This window comes from Dipodomys ordii, unplaced genomic scaffold (genome assembly GCF_000151885.1).
Source record: "Dipodomys ordii isolate 6190 unplaced genomic scaffold, Dord_2.0 Scaffold2, whole genome shotgun sequence".
In the NCBI taxonomy this organism is placed as follows: Eukaryota; Metazoa; Chordata; class Mammalia; order Rodentia; family Heteromyidae; genus Dipodomys; species Dipodomys ordii.
The window spans coordinates 35078110-35104079 of NW_012267218.1; the positions used below are offsets into that span (position 1 = coordinate 35078110).

General features: G+C 40.2%; 1 protein-coding gene across 1 annotated transcript; it reads left to right on the plus strand.

The window, feature by feature from the left end:
* The first annotated feature begins 228 nt into the window (after positions 1-228).
* Positions 229-25135, plus strand: Rtn1 (reticulon 1). Its single transcript, XM_013014007.1, has 7 exons — positions 229-430; positions 15104-15311; positions 18270-18408; positions 20051-20120; positions 20658-20704; positions 20789-20847; positions 24313-25135. Exons 1-7 carry the CDS (start codon positions 370-372, stop codon positions 24353-24355), a joined length of 627 nt encoding a protein of 208 aa, XP_012869461.1. The 5' UTR covers positions 229-369; the 3' UTR covers positions 24356-25135.
* The last annotated feature ends 835 nt before the right edge of the window (positions 25136-25970 follow it).

Below are 25970 nucleotides of genomic sequence, written 5' to 3' on the forward strand. Positions count from 1 at the left end.
TCAAAGGCTAAAGCGACCCAGCCCGCGCCTCATCCCACCCTCGCGCGTCCCTGCGCGCACGCACGCACGCGCGCGCGCAGGCAGCTCCGGAGCCGCACCGCGCTGATTCGCTGGCGGCGCGTGAACTGCGGCGCCCGCGCCCAGCCGCCCGCCCCGCGCCGCCCCGCACCGCCCGCGCCCAGCCGCCCGCCCCGCGCCGCCTCAGTCTGTCTGCAGCCGCGCCGCCGCGCGCTCCCGCTGCAGCCTCAGTCTGTCTGCAGCCGCGAGGCTACCACGAACCCAGCCGCTGCAGCCGGGGGGCCAGCGACGCCCGCGTGCGAGCTCAGCGCCTCGGAGGAGAGCCACGGCGAGTCCCCCAAAGCCCGCACCATGCAGGCCACAGCCGATTCCACCAAGATGGACTGTGTGTGGAGCAACTGGAAAAGTCAGGGTATTCTCTTTCTTTCCGTAGTGCATGCCTGCGGCGCCCGCGAATCCCGGGAACCTGACTCGTCCGTCCATTGTGCAGCGTTTCACCTGTGGGACCCATGCATGCTTTAGACCCAAGAGCTTTCTGTCGGGGGGGGGGGAGTAAATCTGTTATTTCGAAATCAAAGTGGGTGGTGTTTGATTTTTTTTCCCCCTTACCCCTCTCCACCCCCCCCCCTTTTCTTTTACACCTCCTCCTGCACCCTTTGTTTTCATAGTGTAACGCGGGTAGTGGAGATCGTGCATCTTCTGCCTCCTGCGGGAGCTCTTTGGGTGTTAACCTTCAGGACTTGTTTAATCTCTCCTCATCCCCAGAGTTAAAGCGCTTTCTTATTGTTCCAAGCATCTCAGTGCATTTACTTCTGCCCAAAGATCCCAATCTTTCCTGGCAGAACCAGTCGCCGAGAGGGCTCCAGTGCAGCTTTCTAAGGGGACACACCCATCTCAGGGTTGTTTTTTGTGGCCACACAAAGGAGACTGGAAAGACTGGCTTTCCAAATCCTGAAACTATGATGGCGTAGCTACGTATTAGAATGCTTCACTCTGAAATATTCCTATGCTTTTGTCTGTCATCCCCATCACCTGGGAATATTATTAATGACGGGTTACTGTGGCGGAAATGGAGGGAAATAACCAAACAGTGGAGGTAGCCCTGGAGTATAACAGATTTATTTTGAAACAGTCCATATTCGCACTGGGTGTGGCCCACCCTCCAGCCTCGCTTGGATTGCTTTTCAGCCATTTTTATTCAGCCTCATACTTCACATATCCATCTCTCTCCTTTGTTACATTGAAATTCCCTCCCTTACCTTGCTGGAGGAGAAAGAGATACATGCAGGAATGAAATGCGTGTTGTAACCTGGGTGTTTGTAAAGGAGATGTCTTTTGAACTGTAATAAATTCGGTTCTGAAGAAGGCGCTTTTGGTGTAACCTGCAGCATCCCTCCGGGGAACAAGAATACCCTGGAGTAGTAGTTCATGAAAAGAAAAAAACACAACACTTGGGTATCTTTTCCCTCGTAATTTTATATCATAAGACAAATGGGTGCCTTTTTAATGCTTCTGTGGGAGAGATTTTCTTGGAAATTTTTTTAAGCAAAAGTAAACACAAGCCTCCGAATTAAAAGCATGCTTCTTGTATGTGGCATTGGGTGTCAATGACATAAATACAGTAGGTTGCTTCAAATTGCCTGAGTTTGTTGGAAATGCGATTGTCAAAAGAAAATAGATGGACAATAAATTTAAAAGCCAATAAATAAGAAATACATGCCAATTGAGAGACATCATTTTAGGAAATGATGACAATAGCATATGCTGATGATAGAAAGGCAGCGGGGAAAGGCTTTGCGGTATTCTCATTATGTGTTTAGAACCATCAGATAGATAGATAGATAGATATAGATAGATAGATAGACAGATAGATGGATGGATGGATGGATGGATGGATGGATGGATAGATAGATAGATAGATGGATAGATGGATAGATAGAAATATACTTGGTAACCATGGCTTCATATAATATTGTTTAGTTGGACATAAAGACCGGCTGTTAGACTGTGATTATGAGTTTCTTCTCTTCTTAACAAAAGTGGATACCAAAAGATGGCAGCTCTCCTGTTTTATTTGTGTGAGATACAGGGCATTGTTTCATCATAATCTTGTGTTTTCCCTCAGTTGACTTTCTGTCTTTTTTTAAATGTATAGACATTTATAATCAGACATGAACACAAAAATGCCATCAATTGTCCATCATGTTTCCTTCCAAACACAGCTACACGAGAGGATCATTCAGGATCTGTCACATGCAGTGACCTTTGGTTGTCTTCCGTTTACTTCCTTTTCTCAGAAAGAACAAAACCATTATCGTGCAAACGGACTGGGTGGGTTTATCTGCACAAAAGTGGTAAGAAATGAATTATTCTCCCCCAAGGCTAGTGTGAGAACTTTTTATCTAAACCTACAATAAGATGCACATCTTCTTCATTTTATGCTCACGTTCATTAAAAGCAGTTGTCCTTAACCCTGGCTTCACATTAGCATCCCCTGGGAAGCTTTAAAACGCACAAAGGATGCGGGGCCCCGCCCTGAGAGATCCTCATTCAATAGAGCCGAGTGAGCATCTGTATTTTTTGTTTAACATTCCTCAGGTGAGTTTAATATGGATCCAGGGTTGAAGCCACTGGTGTAATAATTTTTAGTGTGCTGAACACATAGGGCAGCAAAAGTCCGGTACACAAATGACATGAGTGTGACTGAGTCAGCCGTAAATACAGTTAAAACAAGTCAGCACAGCATTGTCAGGAATGTCCCCTGGAAGTATTAGGAGGTGAAGATTTTGCTTGGGGGAAAAGATAAATAATGCATGCTTCAAGTTTTCTCCATATTTTAAAATATTTCATGGAAATAGGAAATCATAGCCAATTCAGAATTCAGTTAGGATAAATTACGATGCACATGTAGAAGGACTATGTATAACCTTATTAATATGTATGATCTTGGCTATAGGCAAGAATGTTTAATGGCAGTGCATGTCTGTAATCTTAGCACTCAGGAGGCTAAGGCAGGAAGATAGAGACTTCAAGGCCAATGTGGGCTACAGAGTGAGATCCTGTCTCAAAAACAACAAAATCAAACCAAATATCCAAACACACAAACAAAAAGCATATTTAAAGAGAAGTTAAAGTCTACATTATGGTACCCTGTGGAAATTCTGTTTCTTTTTTTAATTTTATTATTATTGTTATTGTAGAGGTGATGTGCAGGGGGCTTATACTTTCATGAATCAGGTAATGAGCTCAATTCTTTTTGAACCATCTCTTCCCTTCCCTGGCTCTCTCCCAGTTTCCCCTCCTGTCCCCACAAGAGGGAACAGTTCATTTTCTACCTAGTGACTAGTAAGTACCAGGATTCTGCTTCTAATTTAGAAAAAAAATTATACTACTAGCACTCAATCAATAATAAATCAAAGCACATTCTATTCAATGAAAAAGAAATGGGATAAAACAATGACTTAATAAGCACCATATAGATAATAATCACAGTGAACAATACTAATCCTACGGCTCACTCTTGCTGTGTGATTTACTTGCATTGTTGCATCTAATCCTCTCAAGTCCTGTGCTGTATAATGTTAATGATCCTCATGTGCCAGGTGATGGCTGAGGTTTCTATCCAGGCACTCAGCTAGTACTGCTAGAGGCCACACTTCTCACTGTTCTGCCATCTGCTTCTGCAGTGGACTGCTTTTCCCTCCAGGACTTTTCTAAAGATATGAGTGATCTGTGTAAGGGTGCTTGTGTGAGCTGAATGACCCTTGTGTTCGCAAGCTTTGATTTTGCTCCACATCTCGTTTGAGATGTCTGGTTTACTCTTCGCCATCAGAAGGCCTAAGGAAACCAAGTGACTTGGTCAATGTTCTGTGCTAAATGGTGACTGAAATAGTAAAAGCTGACTTGCTTGGCATCCTATCCAGAGCGTTTGGCCATTTCAACATTGTAATTCATGCTGAATGACAGAAAGTGGACTCCCATTTATCATCAATGAGTTATGTTCACATAGATTCCTTCTTTATAGACAAAACAAAATCCAGCAGCAAGGCAACAATCTTATCTAATTCATATGATACCTATAATAATCACCATGATCATCAAATCACCATCCTAAATTCCTATAAATAGTTGCTATGTGTCACTTACTGTCCTAAACTCCTGTGACAAACCTTATCTTAATTTAGCCTCCATAAAATTACTCAGTATCCAGGAGGGAATGGAGGGTTTTGATCGGTAATTTGCCCAGGATGAAACTGGGTCCTGAACATAGAGCAGCCTAATCATAAATCCTACATTTTATTCCACCACACTACTTAAGTCCAAATAATATTGTACCGGGGGAAAGAATCAGAGCCTCATCCATACAATTCCATGTCTAGTCAAATGTCACTCTTTCCAGATTTCACTGTGTGAATTCACCTGGTGGGATCGATAGTAATACGAAGGGTGGGTACCTGTTCTGTGCTTGGCTAAGCATGAGCTTTGGCTCCCTTTTACTGTGGGTGGCATGCTCTGAAGTTATGCCTCCCCCAGCATGGAAACTATTGATGGAGGATGAAACACATGCCACAGAGGTCAAACCTAAAAGCATTTATTATTTTTTATATAAAATAAACATTTTGAAAACTCTATGCTAGCCTACAGTGCTCTGTGGAAACACATCAAGGCTCTCCAGGCTGTTTTGAGATCCCTGTTAAAGAGCTGAGCCTTCCAGAATACACAGAGCACAGAGCTGTATGAGCCACAGTTGTTGCAAGAAAGGCTGGTCGTTTGAAAAGGGAATTGAGCAAAGACAATTTTACACACACATATAAAGGAAAATTGATAATTTTATCTAAAATAAGGCTCCACTTGGAATATGAGTGTAAAATTGCATTTGAAATCTCCCTTTGTGTAGATTCCAGTGAGATACAATGGGAAAGCAAATTTGCTAATTGCATATTATTTAGATGTTTCAGTTACTCCACTGGGAAATGAAGGCCTTTTACAAAATTTATTATCACTGCCAAGAAAAACTTTACAAAGGGATGTTTCACAGTCTGTGACAGGAATGACTATATATATTTTTTCCTAAAACAGATCATGTATCCATATCATGAGTATTATTTTTATGAAGAAAATTTCAGAGGAAAGCCACAAATCACCCCAAATTCTACCATCCAGAGTTAATATTTCCTAATACTGTTTGACATATTTACATAGATAGATAGATTGATTGATTGATATGTTGCTGCATCCATTAAAAAATAGACTATAAAATTAAGGCCAGTGGGCTGAGTAGCCAATGAAAGATCATGTTTATAAATAAGATTTATAGTTCTTCAAGATAGTTTAAAATAATCAGATGGAAGTTGCTAACAGGAGACTTAAAGAACTGTGAAACTTCAGACACATGTTACTTTACAATTTATGCCTTCCTTAAAACTAAGAGAAAGACGTCTGAACTAGTAAGTTAGAACAGCTTTTGATCACATGTTACTTTACACTTTATGCTTTCCTTAAAATAAAGAGAAAGACGTATGAACTAGTAAGTTAGATCAGCTTTTAATGACACTTTAGTTTTAGACTTCACAGGAAGATTCTATAGCATTTAACTTTTCTTAGAAGATGACCTAACCTAAGTGAAAAAAATTGACAGAAGTGTTGGTAATATATTTATTGTTTGAAGAGTTACATGTGGACATTAATTAGAAATTAACAAAAATAGTTTTAAAAATCATTTATAATTTTTACCATTTATAATTTTTTATAAAATACTTTTGAACATTTTATGCTTTCCTTAAGTTTTTTTTCCCTGCCTATTTTTCTTTACAGCATGATTGTAACATCAAATCATAATTGGTATTGCAGCTTCTCCAAAACCTTTCAATCTCGATTTCAATATCTGAACAAAAATTTTGTTAGGCAAAGAAAAAAAAAATCACATCTTCAAGTGTGGCTCACACTTGTCATCCTAGCTACCAAGGAGACTGAGATCTGAGGGTGAGAGTTAGAAGCTAGCTTAGCAGACAACCTGAGAGAGACGTATCTCAACTACAAAAAAGCCAGAAATGGAGCTATGTCTCAAGTGGTAGAGCACCAGCCTTGATTCCAAAAGCTCAGGAACAGTGCCCAGGCCCTAAGTTCAAGGTTCAGGATACACACACACACACACACACACACACACACACACACACACACCTTCAAATCTCTCCTTTCTTTCAGATTTCATGAACTAACATAATGAATAATAATTTCATTAAAACAATAATTCTGATAACAAAATATAATTCTGATATTTTATGATAAATATAAATAGATTGTATATGCAATTTTCCACTCTAGCTAGCAAGTACTTCCTTCTTTATTTTTCAGATCTCTTTTCTCTCTCTCTCTTCTCCTCATTGTCTTTTTCCTCTCTATATTTGCAGTGATATGTTGCACCCAGTTATTTTGCATCTTTAGATGCAACACAATTATGAGGTAAATTGCATATTTAGTTATAATATATTTAAATTCTAAAAATCCACTGGATCCAGTAAAACAAAATCTATTTTAGTCCTGGAGTGTATGACCTTCAGAATATCACATTCCTTTTTGAAAATAATTAATTGTATGTGACTCTAAACTTTCCCATCCTTCTCAACCTGTTCTTGATATTGTGCGCATATTTACAATATTAAGATTCATGCATTATTTATACATAGACACCTTTCCTGTTCTTTTGAAAACATATGCAGCCATTCAGAGAAATCTAATCAAGCTATTTATTAAGCTGACAATTTGAAAAGCTAAGAAGTTGTCATTAATGATTAGTTAAAAAACTACCTTTTGCTTAGGTTACAAATAAAAAATGATTTAAAACCTTGATAATTATAATCGTTATAAATGTATAGCATATATTTCAAATTTTTTAAACATTGGCCATATGCTGATAGCTCATTCCTGTAATCCTAGTTACTCAGGAAACTGAGATCTGGATCATCAAAATGCACAGCCAGTCTAGGAAAGAAATGTACTTGAGATCCTGTCTCCAATTAATCAGCAAACTACCAGGCTGGATGAATGGCTTAAGTGGTAGAGCACCAGCAAGCTTAACTGATGGGGAGACCTTGAATTCAAACCCCAATACTAGCAAAAAATGTTATGAATTTTAGAACTTAGAATTAAAGGATTTTTTGTTTGATTGTTGCCAAAATATGTTTGAACTATAACTTTAAAATCTGAGCAACGTTTTTAATTTCATGAAGTGCAATAATTGAATGCTTTATTTTTTATATTGCCAAAAGGAAAAGGGGAAGTAATTCCTGCATTATTTACAAGCTCTTTGCCAATACCATTGTTAATTTTGAACAAATGAAAAGTACCAACATAGCAGATTTCATCTTTTAGAACTTACTGCAACTCTACCATTTCACAATCAGCAAACTTCAGTCATGGTCATATTTTCTCTCTCCTCTTCAAGAGCCTGCTCACCAAATTGTAGAGTGGCAGATCTGAAATCTAGTGGGAACTGATGCGAGGAAGAGCATCACATTTACATTGTAATAGGCAAACACTGGAATGATTGAAGCTCATTCCTTTTCTATATCTTCTTAGTTCAAAAAATAACTTCAGGGCTTGAAGAGTGGCTCAAAGTGGTAGAGCACTTCATACAAAGAATCATCATGGTCTTAGTTTGACTTTTAAATTCATTTTAAAATATGATATATACATACTGTGGGATATTATTCTTCCATTTGTGTTCATTTGTGGAATCTAGACATAAAATAGGGAGGACGATAATAACAATAATAATGAAACTTTCATGCCAAAGGGGAGGAATCAATAGGAGAGGGAGGAGGAAAGGAAAGGATATTTGGGGTGAAGAGGATTGAAGTACATACATTGCATGTAATCAAACCCACCAAACACTGAAAATATAACTTAGGGGTGATCCAACTATACACATGTTTGCGATTATCACAATAAAACCCTTTCTTAAAAACAAAAACAAAAAGCATCAGCTCTCTGTTTTCATGGTTCTCTTTGTTTTGTTCTACTACATGACGAATTTAAAGCAAGTGTGTCATTTGTCAATTCTTTTTGTGAAATGATGGTATTTCTGTGACATTCACTTGGCCGTTTTATTTTAAAGTAGCACTAAGTTGTCATACAGCAAGTTGTACAATGCTGCCTGCAACCTTTTCTAGACCAAGATAGGATATAAATACACATTTAAGAAAATGGCACAATAATGCAGATAGCTCTGCACAATATATTGCCATTTTATATTATTTAATTATACTACATTTTATCTCATAAATAAAATATAAGTAGCTGTACCAATATCTTTTTAGTTCATACATTTTTAATAAACATTCTAAATACTGCAGTCACTATTGGGTTATGTAATTGGATGTATCTAAAATAGTCTCCCAAATCAAAAACAAGTTTGGAATGCAGTAAAGAGCTGTTCTATCCAGAAATTTGACATAGTTAGCTATTCATTCCAGCCTAGGATCATGTTTCTTATTTTTCTCTTCTGTTATTAATTACATCTCAGGGATGCGGAGAACAGTGGTTTTGGCATTGAATAGTGTCTTCAATCTGTCAGGTTTACCTTTGAATCTGCTCTAAGTCAGTCCCAGGCCGGCTGCAAACTGTTCTTTTATCTGTGGTATCAGGACTAAGAGGACATCACCAAGCCCATTTATCAAATTGATAGGATTGATAGGATTCACTGATGTATCATTTCAAAACTAATACGTTGCCTCTTGGTTTTTTAGCAAGGTAGCTTTCATTTTTATAATTGTCAGAGTGATACAGTAATATACCTGCCCCTAAAGAGCAGGTATAGCAAATGTATGCTCAGCTGTTTAAGTTCTTACCTGGTTTTTCTAGGTGAGGAGGACCTTGAGAGGAAAGTTATACATTGCTTGTTGTACCCAGAGACTAATGGGGTAAATTTGCAGCAGTTAGTTACTTCGATTTTTCTTACTTGGGTTCCAAGGAAACTGTTATTCAAATATCTCATTTTCCGGATCCAGTGTGGTCTGTGGCTAATAATACAAAGTCACCATTTTATAGAAAGGTTTCTTGGCTCATGACTCTGGAAACCCACGTCTGGTGACAGCCTTTTGCTGGCAGAATCCTAAGGTGGTACACAGCATCATATGGCGCAAGAGATGCTGGGTTGGAGAAAATGATTTTACAGTCTTTGGATCCAGTGGTCCTTTCTCGGTTCACTTCCCCTTGATATGCCTCCCTGTGCACTCTGTATATAAGTGCTTTGGTCTGTTCTCACTAAGCTATTGTATTCATCTGTGAAGCTCTACCCTGATGACTTTATCTAATCTGGATCATTCCTAAAGACCTCACTTCTAAACACTAGGATTAGATTAAGTTTCTACCTTCTCAATACCTCACAAAGGGGATTAAAATTCAAAGCGACTTTCATTCACACCATAGCAGCTAGCATAGAGCTTCCCACAATGGTTTACAACATCCAATGCAAGGTTAAAATGTGAAAAATCAGCATGTCCTGGAAGATTTGGAACAGGGAAATTCTCAGCTCTGATCACAGTGTTGTCACCTCCCAGCCTTCCCACTCTGACGTTAAAGGTCTGGATCACAGGCTTGCTCTGACCACCCACAGCCCTTTATCACTCACACCTGCCTCAGTCCCCAGCTGTCTCCACCATCATTCCCAGCCTGAGTCCCAGGCCTGTTCATTTTGATTCTGTCCTCTCAAATTGTATGCTTCATTGGCTATGCTCCTTGGGTGAGCTCACACTCTACTTCTACTGCTGATCAGAGCACCCAGAATCCAGCCCTACTGACTACATTATCAATTCTTGACCCACTTTTTGACATTTCTTTCATTCATCCTTTTGGGAATCCTTACTATTTCTCTATAACCCTGTTGGGCAATAGAAATAGGATGTGAGTCACATATATTACTAAAATGTCTGCCATATTTAATAGTAAAAGAGGCAACATAGATTTTTGTATTTTATTTAATCCAATATATCTGCAATATTCACCTTTCATTAGTACAAAGAAAAGCATTTAAGGAGATATTCTGTTTTGCAATTTTTTACACTAAGTTTGAAATCCAATATAGTAGTTGACACAGAAAGTCTCATTTGGGACCACGCCACTTTGAGTGCTCAGCAGCCTCTTGTAACTTGTTACCAGGGTATTGCACAACACAGGCCTCATCTTTTCCTACTATCTTCAACTCCTGCCTACCCCTGACCATTTCAGTCTCAGGAAGACCTCAGGACTTACTCTCCAAAGAAAAATCAAGGCAACTTAACTCAAGTGACATTTTTGTTGTTGTTGATCGGGGGCTTGATCTCTGGGCCTGAGTGCTATCCTTGAGTTCTTCAGCTCAAGGTGAGTGCTCTACCACTTGAGCCACAGTGCCACTTTTGGTTTTCTGGTGGCTAATTGGAGATCAGAGTCTCATGGACTATTCCTGCCTGGGCTGGCTTTGAACTGTGATCTCAGATCTCAGCCTCCTGAGTAGCTAGGATTACAGATGTGAGCCACCAGTGCCCAGCAGCTCAGGACACTTTTAGCTTAACACGTATCTATTGCCACTCCCATACCTTCCCCCAAAGTCTCGCCCATCTCTTTTCTTCTCCATTCTTTGAAAAGACATTGGATCTTGTCCTGCCTTCTCTGAGATCTTGCTGAACCAATTATCTTCTCTCTCCAGAATCCTCATCCATCTTTCTACCAGCGTCCCCAGATTTTGCTCACCCTAAGAGTTTGCATGTGCTGCTGCTTCACAATCATCTCTATTCTTTGAGCTTGCACAACCTCCCCCAACCACTTACATGGGGCTTCCACCCCCATGACTCCCAACACCACCCTCGGCCAAACTGTGAATGACCTTCCAGCTGCAAATACACTGGTCTTCCTTTTCTTGGCTCTCATCCCTCTCCCCCCCAACCCCCCCCCCTGCTCTCTCCAGAATACCACTTGGTAGCTTTTGCTTTTCTTCTGGGAACTCCCATCACCATAGATGCTGTGCCCTTAGACACTGCAGTTGCCCACCCCCTTTTTTCTATAGTTCCACTTATTCTTTTCTATGACTTGATCCTAAATGGCACCCCTTGCCCTCCCTTGGCTTCAATCGTTATTTCTACCCAGAATACACCGAACTCTAAACATTCTCCTGTTTACCAAATTTCAGCCTACATTTCCAAATGGTCTGCTGTGCTTACTCTTCCGAATGTCACTGTGTAATTGATATGATTGGCTTTAACTCAAGTCCACTGAGTTAAAAGACTTAAAAGAGTCACTTAACCTCACAGAATTTTGAAAAAAAGGGGATTTCTGTTTAATTGGCAGTCTGTCTCCTTGGTGACTCCTATCTTGCCCCTGCCACAGGCTATGTTACAGTGGCCTGCTTTCAAGGCTCATGTCAGAATCTGGAGGTTGAAACACAAGTGCCATCTTCCCCCCAAGCCAGTTCATCCTCAGCTTGCTATTTTTGTCACTGATGCTCATATCTCAATCATCCAGCTTTGAAATGTTGCTTCTACCCATAATTAACTCTTCCTCCTTTCTCCCACAGCTAATTAGTCATCATTCTTGTCAACTAACCCTTCATAATATTTCCTTTTATCCACCTCATCTCCTTAACAAATTGTTCCCTACATTTACAAACTACCCCACATCCTCTTCCTTTATCCACCCCTAGGCATGCTTGGTCCTCACTTTAAAAGTTTGCCACCTCCCACATCACAAGATATTCTGACACTGAGTCAGAGTTTATTTAAATGAACACACAGTTATCTCAGCTAGGCCTTAAGTTTCTTAAGAGAAGGAACAAGGTTTGTGATTGCTTGATTCCTGGCCTTACTAGGTAACCAGTGATCAACTATTGATAATTCCTTTGTTTTCACTTCAAGAAAAAAAATTCCTACACGCTAGTGGCTCATGTCTGCAATCCTAGCTACTCAAGAAGCTGAGATCTGAGAATCGCAGTTCAAAGTCACTCCAGGCAGGAAAGGCCACGAGACTCGGATCTCCAATTAACTACTGGAAAACTGGAAGTGGAGCTGTAGTTCTAAGTGGTAGAGTGCTAGCCTTGAGTGAAAAAGCTCAAGGATAGCAGCCAGGCTCTATTCAACATACCACATGAGACAGACAACTATTTTCTTTGGGGAAAAGCAACCAATTTAGGAGTGCTTTCTGGTTCTTCGTAATACCTACTCAGGATACAATTTTCTTAATTTTTAGCTTCCTCACCTATCACTTGGACCTAATGGAGTTTAGTGTGGGGTTTAAATGTGATCATGTACGAAGTGCTTTGAACATTTAAGAATTGAGGGTAAATGGGTATCTGTCACAAACTACCTAGAATCCACTGGCCATTGTTTTAAAATCATTCTTTTGTTAATCTAAGTAGAAATCTTCCTCAGTCTGTGCAACTGGACTGATAGAACTGTTAGGAGATAACGCTACACAAAACTAATGTGACTTACTGCTCTGTCCACAGACTACCCAAGACAGCCCAGACCAGATGCAAGTCATTCTGTTATTCTTAGCTTCTGTCTCTTTCTTCCTTTCTTCTTTTCTTCCTTCCTTTCTTTCTTTCTTTTCTTTTTTCTTTCCCTCCTTTCTTTCTTTCTTTTTTCTTTCCTTTCTTTCTCTTTCCCTCCTTCTTCCTTCCTTTCTCTTTCTTTCTTTCCTTCCTTTCCTCCCTTCTTTCTTCCCTTCTATATTTCTTTCCTTGCTTCCTCCCTCCCTCACTACCTCCCTCCTTCCTTCCTTTCTTCTTTCTTTTTCCCTTCCATTCTTCCTTCCTTCTGTCCTTCCTTCCTCCCTCCCTCCCTCTCTCTTTCCTCCCTCCCTCTCTCCTTCCTTCCTTCCTTCCTTCCTTCCTTTTGTGGTAGATACTGCTGCTCTAAAAAGTTAACCTAGGATTGGCTTGTTGCCTCTGTATCTTCCCCCTACATTCAGCCCCAAGAGGGACCAGGCTTCCGTGGGGCTCCTCCCACTTCTCTTGGGCCAGTGGATAGGGAGTAAATTCCTTTTCCAGTGTCATAATGGGAGGTCATCATGAGCCCATTGTTGAGTCCCTTGCTTCTCAGCCCCTGAATTGTACCAAGCCAGCATGAGGAGGGTTAGCACCTAGCTCCAGCCCTATTCCACGTCACCTCTTTAGCCTGGGACTGTCACTAGGGTACAAGGTTGGAAGGTTGCCATGGTAACCATAGAAGGTTACCATTCTTAATTCACAAACACAAAATGTTCCACAATCTATAACTTTTAGAGCATCAGCATGCTACCTAAGTGGAAACATCCATATGGTGATATTCTGTTTTATGCATAAAATTACTTTTAAAATATTGTCTCAAATTACCTTCCTATGTGTATAAGATGTATTTAAAACAGAAGTGAGTTTCAGGTTTAGCACGGGAGTCCAGTTTCCAAGATATATTCTTCTGTAGATGTAAATAAGCCAGAATCCCCCCCAAAAAATCTAGAATCCAAACAGTGTTCTAGAATGCAAAGCATGTTTGTTCCCACACATTTTGGACAAGAGATTCTCAGCCTGCACTGGTCTTTCAGCAGTTGCATTCAGATGAATGATAGGAGCTGTGTCCTGCTCCCCCTACCTGATCACCTCCATTTGCCTCACCCCGTGCAAGTGACTGGAATCTAATCTTGTAAACCAGATGTCTTCCAGTACTGTGCACAGGAAATTACAGTCTAAGCTACTGCGGTTTACATCTGGTTATGACATGGGACATTTTTTTCTGATTTTTTTCTTCCTGATTGACAATAACATTTTCTCTTCCTGATTGAAAATAACAGTGTGTAAAGACCATTTGTCATTTGCCAAATTAAAGAATACATTTGCAGTTGGGCACTGGTGGTTCACGCCTGTACTCCTAGCTACTCAGGAGGCTGAGATCTGAGGATCGTGGTTCAAAGCCAGCCCAGGCAGGAAACTCTGTGAGACTCTTATCTCCAATAAACTACTCAAAAAAAAAAGCCAGAAGTGGCACTGTGGTTCAAGTGGTAGAGCACTCAGCTTGAGCAAAAGAAGCTCAGGATAGTGCCCATGCCCAGAGTTCAAGCCCCAGGACTGGCTAGAAAAAAAAAGTTTGCAGAGCTTTGTCAGCAAGCCTCATGTGCTTTTCTTTTTTTTTTTTTTTAGCAACTGAAATATTCAAAATATTTCCATTCTATACCACGTGTGAAACACTATAGTATTGTTTATTTATTTATTTATTTTTGTTGTTAGTAATGGGGCTTGAACTCAGGGCTTAGGCACCATATTTATGTATTGATTCATGGGACTGGGATTCCAGGTTTCACACTTGCTAGGTAGCTGCCATATCATTTGAGCTATGCTCTTGCATCTGGCCTTATTCTTTTGAACACAGCTATAGGCTGAAAAAAGATGATGTAAATGTAATGTCAATTTTCAGACTTGCAGTCCAGATTTTTTTCAGTCATAGAATTTAAGTAAACAAGTCATGCTGTCCAAAAGTTGAATGCAAATGTCAGCCCCAGGATTTGTTGACGCTGCAGCTCAGGTCTGCTGGGGTTTAGGAGGTGGGTGATGTCTTCATCCCAATGTGTACGGTATGGATTGTATCATATGCATCTGTGAAGCTGGTGTCTCACAGATTGACTTCATACTTCCAAAGGCACCACTCTCTCTGCAAAAATAAAAGCTGCCCTTCTGAGCAGCAGGGGTGCTGATGTATGAATCTACATACAGGCTGCCACTGAGAAAGTTGTCACCAGGATAGCAGGGTGCACACGTAATCCCTATTCTCCAAAAGAAGAGCACAGGGGCTTCACATAGTCCTCTGTATTGAATTCGCCTAATTCCAGCCACTGTATAGATGCTGTAGCCCACAGCAATGCCTCTGTAGCACTGCTGTCCACGGAGTCTTATCTGTGAATGTGGAGAAGTATCCTCCATCTTTCCCAAAGGAAATTGCTGCTATAGGCATCTGTCCACTGCTTTGTGTTTAGCAGTCTCAGTGCCTGGTGGGAGCCCGCAGCCCCAACAGCTGGGCAGATGACCAGCAGCTCATTCTAGCACAAGCAGGGTTCATGAGGTGTGTGTATGTGTCCTCTTCCACAGCTATTGACCTGCTGTACTGGCGGGACATCAAGCAGACGGGGATTGTGTTTGGGAGCTTCCTGCTGCTGCTCTTCTCTCTGACCCAGTTCAGCGTGGTGAGCGTCATCGCCTACCTGGCCCTGGCTGCGCTCTCGGCCACCATCAGCTTCCGTATCTACAAGTCTGTTTTACAAGCTGTACAGAAAACCGATGAAGGCCACCCTTTCAAGTGAGTGCCCCATCCCTGCCTGCCTGCCTGCCTGCCTGCCTGCCCTAGGCTCTTCCCTAGCCCACAGATACACCTGAGGGTATTTTTCTGGAATCCTGAAGACCTCCTAGAGGCTCCCCCCAACACTTGCCATTAGTATCTAACAGTGCTGGTAGATTTCTGTGACAAAAATCAAATCACCATCCTAATATTTCTCCCTGGATTGAGTTTTTATAATTCATTATGAATAGTAATCATCATCCCTCATCTGTATATAATGTTGTATAATTTGTAGAGTATTCCAACAATTGCTTAATCCAACCAATGCTATAAAGGAAGGCAGGGAGGCATTGTAGTCTCAATGTACCAATGGGAAACTCAAGTTCCAGGAAGTTACAATACATACATAAGGTCCTGTAGCCAGGACCTAGTGTGGAGTCTTGGACTATTATTTCCATGCCATCTCTGGAAATTTAACACTGCAGGATCAAGCTTAATGAACAGTTTCATTCTGTGCCCTTCCTTCTCTGCATTTTCATGTGGGGAAATCTGTTTAGAATGGATATTGAAGCAAAGAATTTCTTTTAAGGGGCAGTCCACTAAGAGGATACATATAGTATGTCAGAGAGCAATGGCAGCCTGGCCAGCTACCTCCTCCTAGTTCCCCCAGTTTATCCTCCATCTCCAGATGGTAAACCTGGGTACTTGCAACACCTACTGCCAGTGTCAGCCCTCCCCCCTGCTCACTAGCTCCCCTGAGATCCGTGCAGGCCCATTGCATGACCTTATCTTTTGACACCGAGGGACAGTTCTGAGTCCTGGATGAGGTAGGTAGCCAATGCTGCAGAGTACTTTCTAGGCCAGCCCTGGAAAGTTCACCAGTGCCACCACTGCATCCACCCTAGCTCTGCTTCATTAGTCAGCTGACTCAAAGCATGACTGTTTATGAGATGACTGTTATAAAGATGACTGTTTATGAGACTTTGTGGACAAAGAGGTAAAAGCTACACATCAGACCTTCCTTCCCAGCCTCTGGGTCCTGACCTCGATGTGGAATACAGGTATAGTCTGGGCTTTCTTGCCTTAGGGATGTACCAGTCCTTCTAATGCTGTTAATGGGTCATCTGGGATATACAGTAACTTGTCTACGTAAGTTCCCCTCTCACAGGCTAGGAGAGAGGAGACATGGAGTCTTCTCACTTCTAATAAGGCATGCACAAACATTTACCTTTAATGTTCCTAGCCTATATGACCTGTGACCTATCCCTATCTTTATTCATCCCCCCTGGCCTCTGCCCTTAGCCATTTGAGGTCCCACTATCCCTGTGACAGTGTTTCTGCTACACTCTTATCCTTCAAGGCTGAAACATGACATGGGGGACTTTTCTATTACACCGCTCATTTCTTCTAATACCTAGTAAAAGGAACAAGAGTGTATCTATAATGAGCTCAAGTACTTTATCGTTCTTTAGGAGACAAATTTAAAATATCAAGCTTGCTTTTGGTAAAGTCATTTTTATTAGCAAAAGAAATGTCTGACTTGGTATATTATTTCATCAGAATGCACTATTTAGGAAAATTGATCATTTTGTATTTTCTCTAAAGAAGAGAAAAGTCATACCATTTAAAACAAATTCCCTCATTTAGTCAGTTCAGGTGACATTGAAAAAGTACCATAAACTAGATGACTTAAAGAACAGAAGTGTAGGTGGGTGTCAGCGACTCACGCCTGTAATCCTAGCTACTCAGGAAGTTGAGATCTGAGGATCTGCCAGTCTGGGCAACAAAGTCTATTGAGACTCTTATTTCCAATTAACCACTCCAAAAAAGCCAGAAGTGGAGAGAGCCTTGTTGAAAACAAACCTTACAACTTTGGCAGGGGGTGGGGGAGTGCAGCAGGGAGGGAGGAGTTGGGGTGGTGGGGAGGGAAGGGATGTTAGGGGTACAACAAAGAAGGAGGTAACAATGCTCATTAGGAAATGTACTCATTACCTTGCTCATGTAACTGCAACCCCTCTGTACAGTATTTTTACAATAAAAATATATACAAAAAAAGCTCAGAGACAATGCCCAGCCCTAAGTCTAAGCTCCAAGAACCAACACCCCCCACCCCCTCCCCGCCCAGTTAATAGAAACTTATTCCTCCCTGTTGCGCTCTGGGATCCCTTTTATAAGACCACTAATCTCAGCCCAAGTGTTCTATCCCCTTAACCTAGTCAACTCCAAAGGCACTGACTCATCATTGAAGGGACAAGGCATTCTGTCTTAACACTTCCTACAGCTTAAGCCAAATGCTGCCTACTCTTTCATCACAATTCCTAGAGCCCTTTAAGCTCTCTTAAGTATTCTGTAGAACAGAGCAGGCAAGATGAGGGAGGCTGGCCCTTGGTGGAGGAGCATGACCAAGGAAAAGGAATACATTAGATGATTTCACCTATTTTTATCTTATATACAAATATATTGTAATTTGTGCATTTTCTTGCCTGTGAGTCTAATTTAACTGCTTGAGCAAATAGAAAATGCCTTTACTAAAACCGCCATCCCCTAGAACCAAGGAATATTTTCACTGGTGCAGATCATTTGGGTTTTCTTTGCTCTCTGGATAAACCTGGAAGTTCTAGAATTTAAACAAGAATTCTTAGATGTCTGGTGAGGAACAATGACTAGCAGCTAGAATTTGCAAATAGTTCAACAGCTTAAAGATATTCATCCCTATGCACTCATGAGTGGACAATTGAAATGAACAAGTTTCTTTTGCACTGGTTTTTCTCTGTGCTCTCAGATTCCTCTGTAATGCTGCCTTTGGTGGAAGGAAAGAATTGCAATATCCCAAGTTCCCAATGCACTAGAAGTAGGCATGTGTGGTACCCTGCACCCTGCTGCCATAATCCAGGAGACAAGCTATTCATTGTCCCTGGAGCATTGCTTGGCGCCCGCGTACAGCCCTCTAATGCATCTCTGGGGATGATCTGTTGACAGGACTTACCTGGAGCTTGAGATCACCCTGTCCCAGGAGCAGGTCCAGAAGTACACAGACTGCCTGCAGCTGTATGTGAACAGCACGCTGAAAGAACTCCGAAGGCTCTTCCTTGTCCAGGACCTGGTGGATTCCTTAAAAGTATGGTTATTTAAGCCCTTTGCATGGCAATCCTGGGTTGCTTTCCCTAAAGGAAGAATATTGTAAACTGCCACATCACAGAGATTACAAAGCAAGTGTTGATTATAGTCTACTCAGAAATCATCTAGTTATATGCATCACAAAGTTCATACAGTCCAATCTCTTATTTTACAGACAACAAAACTGTATCCCAGAGAGGTTAAGATACTTACCCGAGGCCCAGTAGTCATTGGTAGGCCTTGGACCAAATCCACGTTACACAGTAACTATTTTTATCATTTTTACAGCACACTGTGGTATCTTTCCTTAACCATTTTCAATTCCTCAGCCAATTCGCCAAGATTTTAAAATAGAAATCTAGTCAGGGAAATGTGAAAATTTTGCACACTTCCTCATTGAAAGAAACTCTGAATCACCTAAAATAGTAAGTCCTCTAGATGTCTTTAGGCTGAGACACCTGTTTGCTTACAGTGCTGAGAATGAAACTCAGAGCCTTGTGTGTGGTAAGCAGATCCAGTCACTAAGGCAGAGCTGTCTGGAGGGCAGGAGTGTGCCCATCCCAGCATGAAGTGAGGATCCAGACCACCCAGGCCTTCATCCTGGTACTTTCACTGAATCCACCGGATAGTTTTGAGCAGAATGTTTGAGCCTCACTTCAAGTTACATGTGAAATTCAAGTAGGTGAATCCTGACTCAGCAAGGCCATGATCAGAGTGTAGGGTGAGGGTAAAGGGCAGGGAGGGTTGGGGGTACTGGTTGTGAGAATGTTCCTGCTCTCTAGGAGCTCTGTACCAGAGACTGCCTGGTAAGTGTTCCTGGAAGAACAGAGGAAAGACTAAGCGATGTGGTCTTGATCTACAAGAAACTTCACTAGAATAAGAACTCACTATATCATAACTTAGCTAGAGTGATAATAACTACGTGCTGTGGTGTTCTTAAGGTAATGTTTCTATTCGTAAAATGTAAAAAATTATGGAGCAGGAGTCAGCCACCTTTATTTGTAAAAGGCTAGAGAAGAAATATTTGGGTCTTAACTTCAGAGCATCTCTACTCAACTTTGGCAATGAAGCACAAAGCAACAAAAACAGCATCTGTCAATGAAGGATTGTGACTGTGTCCCAATCAAACTTTACTGATGAACACTAAAAACGGAATTCAACATCATTACACATGTCACAAAACATTTTTTATTTTATTTGACTTTAGAAATGTAATAATTATTCTCAGTTCTTGGGACTATACAAAATTAAATCAAGGATAATTTGCAGGCCATATGCCCTACCCCACGTACACACCCAGGCCTAGACTATTATATCATCAGCCCCTCAAATCTTACATAACATGATTCCAAAAAATCCAAGAGAACTAGAGAAGATTCTCTTTCTATGATTCCATAATGGTCTTTAAACTCCTTAATGCTCTTTCATTTCCTATGAAAATTGTTTTACTGAAATGCATTTCCTACTGTATTTTACTCTAATCTTTAAAAAAATCTAATTAAAATTCTAATTAGAAAAAAATGAATAGGTAATGCTAACTAGAAAAAATAATTAGATCCCAATCTAAAACAAAAGACAATGACATGGGACTCTTATCTGTCAGGAATGCTTTTAGGAGCCCTAACCATCCTTTCCTCCTTTAGTTTGCAGTCCTGATGTGGCTTCTGACTTATGTTGGCGCTCTCTTCAATGGCCTGACCCTGCTGCTCATGGGTAAGAACAGACTGGGGAGGGGGCGGGACCATGCCTTCTTTAATTTTCTCTGAGAGAATATGCTTCCCAAGCTATTATATGTAAGCTTGCTTTGATATATTCCTAGGAATGAATGCTGGATATCCTGGAATATAGATCATTTCCCCTACCATCATAGCTCAATTAAACAATATACTATATTAAATATATTATATATATGATTAATAGTAAACTTTTAAGTCTAAAGGCATTTTTTTCCCTGTGAATCACATCTGATTTTATGTGCTTCTACTATGTATCAGTTTGCAGTTATGGGAAGAGATTTATTTTCATCTCAGTTGGGGACCAAACACCTTCATTCTAGGACTACTAGCACAGTATCTGTGGAGAACTCAACATTCTTTTGTTTTTCTCACATACATCCCCATCATCTTTTACTAAAGTGCTACTTATTCCAGCAATATTATGATATTGCAACATTACACTGAATGTGTCTGTAAGCTGACTCTTGTTGGCGACTCTCAGAGTTTTAATTCTGTGTTTTTTTTTCCCTCATAGCTGTGGTTTCAATGTTCACTCTACCTGTAGTCTACGTTAAGCACCAGGTAAGTTCTGTGCATGTCAGGCATTCTTGCTCTACTTTGACCTCATCGTGTTTGGCTGTACTCATGATTTCTTTCTCTTCCTAGGCACAGATTGACCAATATCTGGGACTTGTGAGGACCCACATAAATGCTGTGGTGGCAAAGTAAGTTTCACAGTGCAATTCATGAAAAGGAGTCACACAAATGGATTAGTCACATGTTATAACAAGATGGTAAACTAATAGTTTGATTTACATCCATTTCTCTCTGTGTCATACTAGGTCAGAAGGTAAGTATAAATTTCAAAATTCTTAATTCTTGAATGACTTGTTTCAGATGTCATAATGAGTGAGCTTTAATGAATGAATAATATTAAGCCTTACTTCAGGACCAGCCCATATCCAAGATAAGGTGTAAGGGAAAACTAGTTTAGAAAAAGTAAGTAAACAATAAGTTGAAATAGAAAAAAAAATACTAGTTTAGCAAACAATTTCAGTTTTTAAACAATAACACCAGTTTTTAAAGCATTAAGATACTTCTGAACTGCAAAATGACTAAAATTTATGTCACCTAAATATTTTAATTACATTATTTAATTCCACAAATATTTGTTTGTTGAACTGATACTAGTGCTTTTTAAACCTGAGTATTTAGCAGACCATATTTTTTGAGCTACCTAATATATTAGGAGGTAAACACTTCAGTTTAAAAAAATCTTTAGCTAATATGCTCATCTAATTTAGTTATTTCCCCTCAATTTTCACTTGGTATTTTTAGGCTTGTTGCCACCTACCATGGTAGTTTTTTTGTTGTTAATATTACTCAAGGTTTTGCTTTGAACAACAGTTGAACTCATCTTCACCTACAAATACATGCCATCAAAGGACTAGACTTTGTCAGCATAAACTCATCTAGTAACCAGATAATTATGTGGCTGGACCTAGCTGGTGAACAAATATACAGAGAGGGAGTTTAAATGCTCAAAAATGTATAACAAACACAAAATCCAAAAGATAAACACTTCAAAGTTCTTCTGCTAGGAGGTTGCTGTACTCTCCTGAAATGTATACAAAGTTGATCCTTACGTTTTTCCTTGTAAGTTATTTCAAAAATGCTTAAAATTATGAGCTTGGACCCAAGTATAATCAACACCTAATGATTACACAAATAAAGAATATTTATATTAAGAAATATCAGCATGGTGTAGAATAAAATTTGGTAGGACCCAAGTCTGGAACATTGTTCAAAAACAGAAATCCTAAAACCCAGCAGACCGAAAGAAGTAAAATTTCTAGCCTTGTTGAGGGAGCATCAATTCTATGCACGCCTAACAGATATTTTCTTATATGTCCATGGATTTCAGTTTTCTTTTTTTTTATTATTTTATTTTATTTGTGAACATACTGTACAGAGGGGTTACAATTACATGGGCAGGATAATTCATACATTTCTTACCAAGCATTGCAGCCTCCTCCTTTGTTTACCCTTCACCTCCCTTCCCAGCCTCCCTCCTCCCCCCCACCCAATCCTTCCCCTCCTCCCCCCCCACCGACATTGTAAAGTTTTTGACATGACAATTTGTACTTCTCATTGTTGCAACAGGTCCACCTGAATCCTTAAACAACTTGTTTTTCCCCATCTCCTCCACAAGTTATACTGACATCAAATATAGTGAAAGCGGGGCTTATACTGTGGGGGAGGGACATACAAAGCAACAAAGAGATAATCTTATAAATGCGTTAGAAACACATGCATGAAAGAAAAAAAAAAACATTAAGCAGTCTTCTTGCAGTTCCACAGCCAGAACCTCTTTTTCATCCAATCCTTGCTTTCTTGATGAATGGCCTTATCATTCACCTGGCTTCTCAGACCAAAACCAATCTTTTTAATTTTGTTTTCTCTTCCCCTTGTCCATGCTTTCAATCCATCAACAAGCTGGCCCCATCTCCAAACTAGATCCCAAACTTGTCACCTGCTGTTTTCATGTCTAACACATCACCCTGACCATGCTCATCTGGCACTGGAATCCCTCTATAATTGCTTTCTCTAATTTCCCCATTTTTTTAAACACTCACCATCACTATCTATTTTCCAATGGCTTGCCATTACATGGGAGAGAATCTAAACCCCTTACCATAGCCCACAAGTTCTAATACCATCCAGTGACTACCTACCTAACAGGCCTGTCCCCTCCACACACTGAGCCCACCAGCCTCTACTCTTCTTGCCCCTCACCTCCAGATCTTTGTGTAGTGACTCCTGCCTGCCCTCTAGGCATCTATTTCCCAGATCAGTGGATTTAAAGTAAGCACTACTCACTTTACCATACTGCCCCTAACTTTCAATCACACTGCCTTCCTCTGTTTTATACCATTTGTCACCATGTGTACTTTTCTTGTCTGTTTCTCTCTACTTAATTGTTACAAGAATAAAAACTCTGTGAAAGCAAGTACCTTCTCCCCTGGGTTAAACCTGGAATTCTAGAACGTGGAAGGGTGCCCAGCCCAGAGGATTAAAATCTACCTGGTGGACTCATATACTTTCAAATTCGAAAGTGCAAGCCCATCCTACAGTAATGCAACCATAGTGTGAGCATTGCAGAATGTTAGGAGCTATGGCAATATCTAATCTGTACCCACATGTTAAAGATGAGTCTGTAAGCCCAAAAATGTTCATTTACTGAATGAATAGTATACTTTAGTCTAAGACAATTTTCTTAATTCCAGTTCTAGGGCAGTTGGACCACACATAGGTTTGTGTGGGATTATTTGATTATCTTATTTGTTATAGTATTAGGCACGTTGTACTGTCATACAATCACTCAGCATGTATACTCAGCTGGAGCTCTTCTACTTGAGCTAGCATCCAGCCCTCTTTTTGCTGGTCACTTTGGAGACAAAGTCTCACCTACCTTACTTTCAGTGCTGGCTTTAGTCCATAAATTCTAGGACTCAGCATCATGAGTTGCTAGGACTACAGGCATAAGCTACCAGAGCCTAATGCGAACATAGGCATAAACTTGTTTATTTTGGTTTAATCCAGAACCAACTCTGTATATGCTACTTTTCCTGGTTACTGTACTTTTGGTCTCTTGTAGAAATGCCCCAAATTACATGATCAGTGGCACCTTTGTTATATCTTAGCTTCTAGAGTCTCCCTGCAAAAAGTTGATATAGTTATCTACCTAAAAAGTTATAGCCTAAAGAACACAATATTCTTGAGTCATTCATTATTCAATTTTCACTTGTTTTTTATTGCCTGGTAGAAGAGTTTTTAGACACACACTTAAAACTATAACACCAGTGGGGTGTTGGTTACTCACACTTTAATCCTAGCTGCTCTGAAGGCTGATATTGAAAGACAGTGATTTGAAACCAGTCCAGGCAGAAAATTCTGTGAAACTCTTACCTCCAATTAACCAGCAAAAAAAAGCCATTGCTCAATTGATAGAGTGCAGCCAATCAAGAGGATGAAGCCCTGAATTCAAGCCCCAGCATTTGCACAAAACAAACAAAAGAATTATAATGGCTTTTAGCATATCAAACTATTTGATCACTTGGCTAATGAGTGCAACATAATGAATGCATAAAATGATCTCACTGGTAACCTCTTTATCATTCTCTTTTTAGAATTCAGGCTAAAATCCCAGGAGCCAAAAGGCACATTGAGTAAATGGACATCCCAGCAAGAAGAGAATACAAACAGGGATGTCTGCTGTGGTAACCACTCTCTTTTGACTCGTTACTGCAAATCGATCATTTTTCCCTCCCAGTTACCATACTCTTAGAGGCAAACCTTAAAACAGCTGTTTTTAGGCTGTTCTGTACTCTTAGAATATTTGAGTCACTTGTGTCAAGCACTAAAGTATAGAGAAAAGTGTATTAGATGTGGTTTTTAATTTTGTGTTGCTAAAAAACAAAAAAGTGCATGATGGTGAGAGCCCATGTTATCTTTTCTTCTATGGTGTTCTCTTCCTCTTCCTCTCCCTCCTCCTCCTCTTCCTCTCTGCAGTGCTTCTGTAGCTTCTAACCTGCAGCTAGTCCTCTCCTGCCCAGTGAGCTGACGCAATAGTGGAAATCGCTTATATGTCCTTGGGTTGCTGGTTGGATTAATCTTTAATAACACTATATAGAATTGTAGACTGATGTTTTAGCATTTTTCCAACACATACAACATAAAAAATATAATTTAAAAAGCAGTTGATGGTAATCAGTTTTGTATAACTTAATTAAATGAATACACCCCAACATGAACACACAGTCCTTTTGTTGTATGGGATGGACGGGCTGATTTACATGTATGGTCACTCAAAAGTTACCAGCATGTTAACTTTATTACAATTTGTATTACTTTCTCTGTAGTTCCTAATGGACTTAATTATGGACTCTGGATATTTGCACTTATGTACTTGATACTGAATGCATAAATAAATGTTACTAAATGTAGAAAGTTTCTTCCTGTCTTGTCCTGATCTTACTAGAAAATGCAAAAGTGTTTACCCTGCTTCTTTTCTCCATAAGGCTTAACCCCAGATTGTTCTTATAACTTATTTGAGTTAATAATAGAAGCCACTAAAGAGTAGTAGAAAAACAATTCTTATTGTTCGTTCAATAGTTGATGCTGATATTTCAGTTTATAAAAGCTAGAGAGTGATGTAAATCTGTACATCAACTTTTAGTAACCATGTGCCACACAACACGGGCATAGAACAGTTGTCATTGTCCTCTGCTGGCTCTTTTGGTAATGATTTATTGAGCCACTGCTGTTGAGCAGTGATAGGACTGTGAATCAGAAAAGTAATAGTTCCTGCCTTTTCCATACCAAGTCTTCTATGAACATACTCTGCTTTTATAGAAGTACAATTGCACATTTATTTTACTGTGATACTCAAGAGACAAAGATGAATAGGTGGAAGAGAATGAAAGAGCAGCAATGGGAGGAGAAAAATGAGCAGAAGAGAAAAGGAATTGTTCACTTGTATATGCTGCCATTGACCAATTTTGGCCTCAGTAAGTATCTAAGGAGTCAAGAGAAGGTGTGAGAGTTACAAGGGAAATGACATCATGACACCACCAAGGAATGTCCATCTTGATGTTGGGGTACTTCTAAATGCTAGGTAGACAAAGCCTGCCAGAAAAACCAGAGCAGTGTCACAAGCTCAAGCAACATGATAAGATTCAGGAAACTGAACATCAGGGCTGGATCCTGGGCTGGGTTTTGCCAGAGGAAGATGGTTCCCAGAATGAAGAAAAAGACAGAAACTAAGGAGCCAAGTGTACTGTGCGTG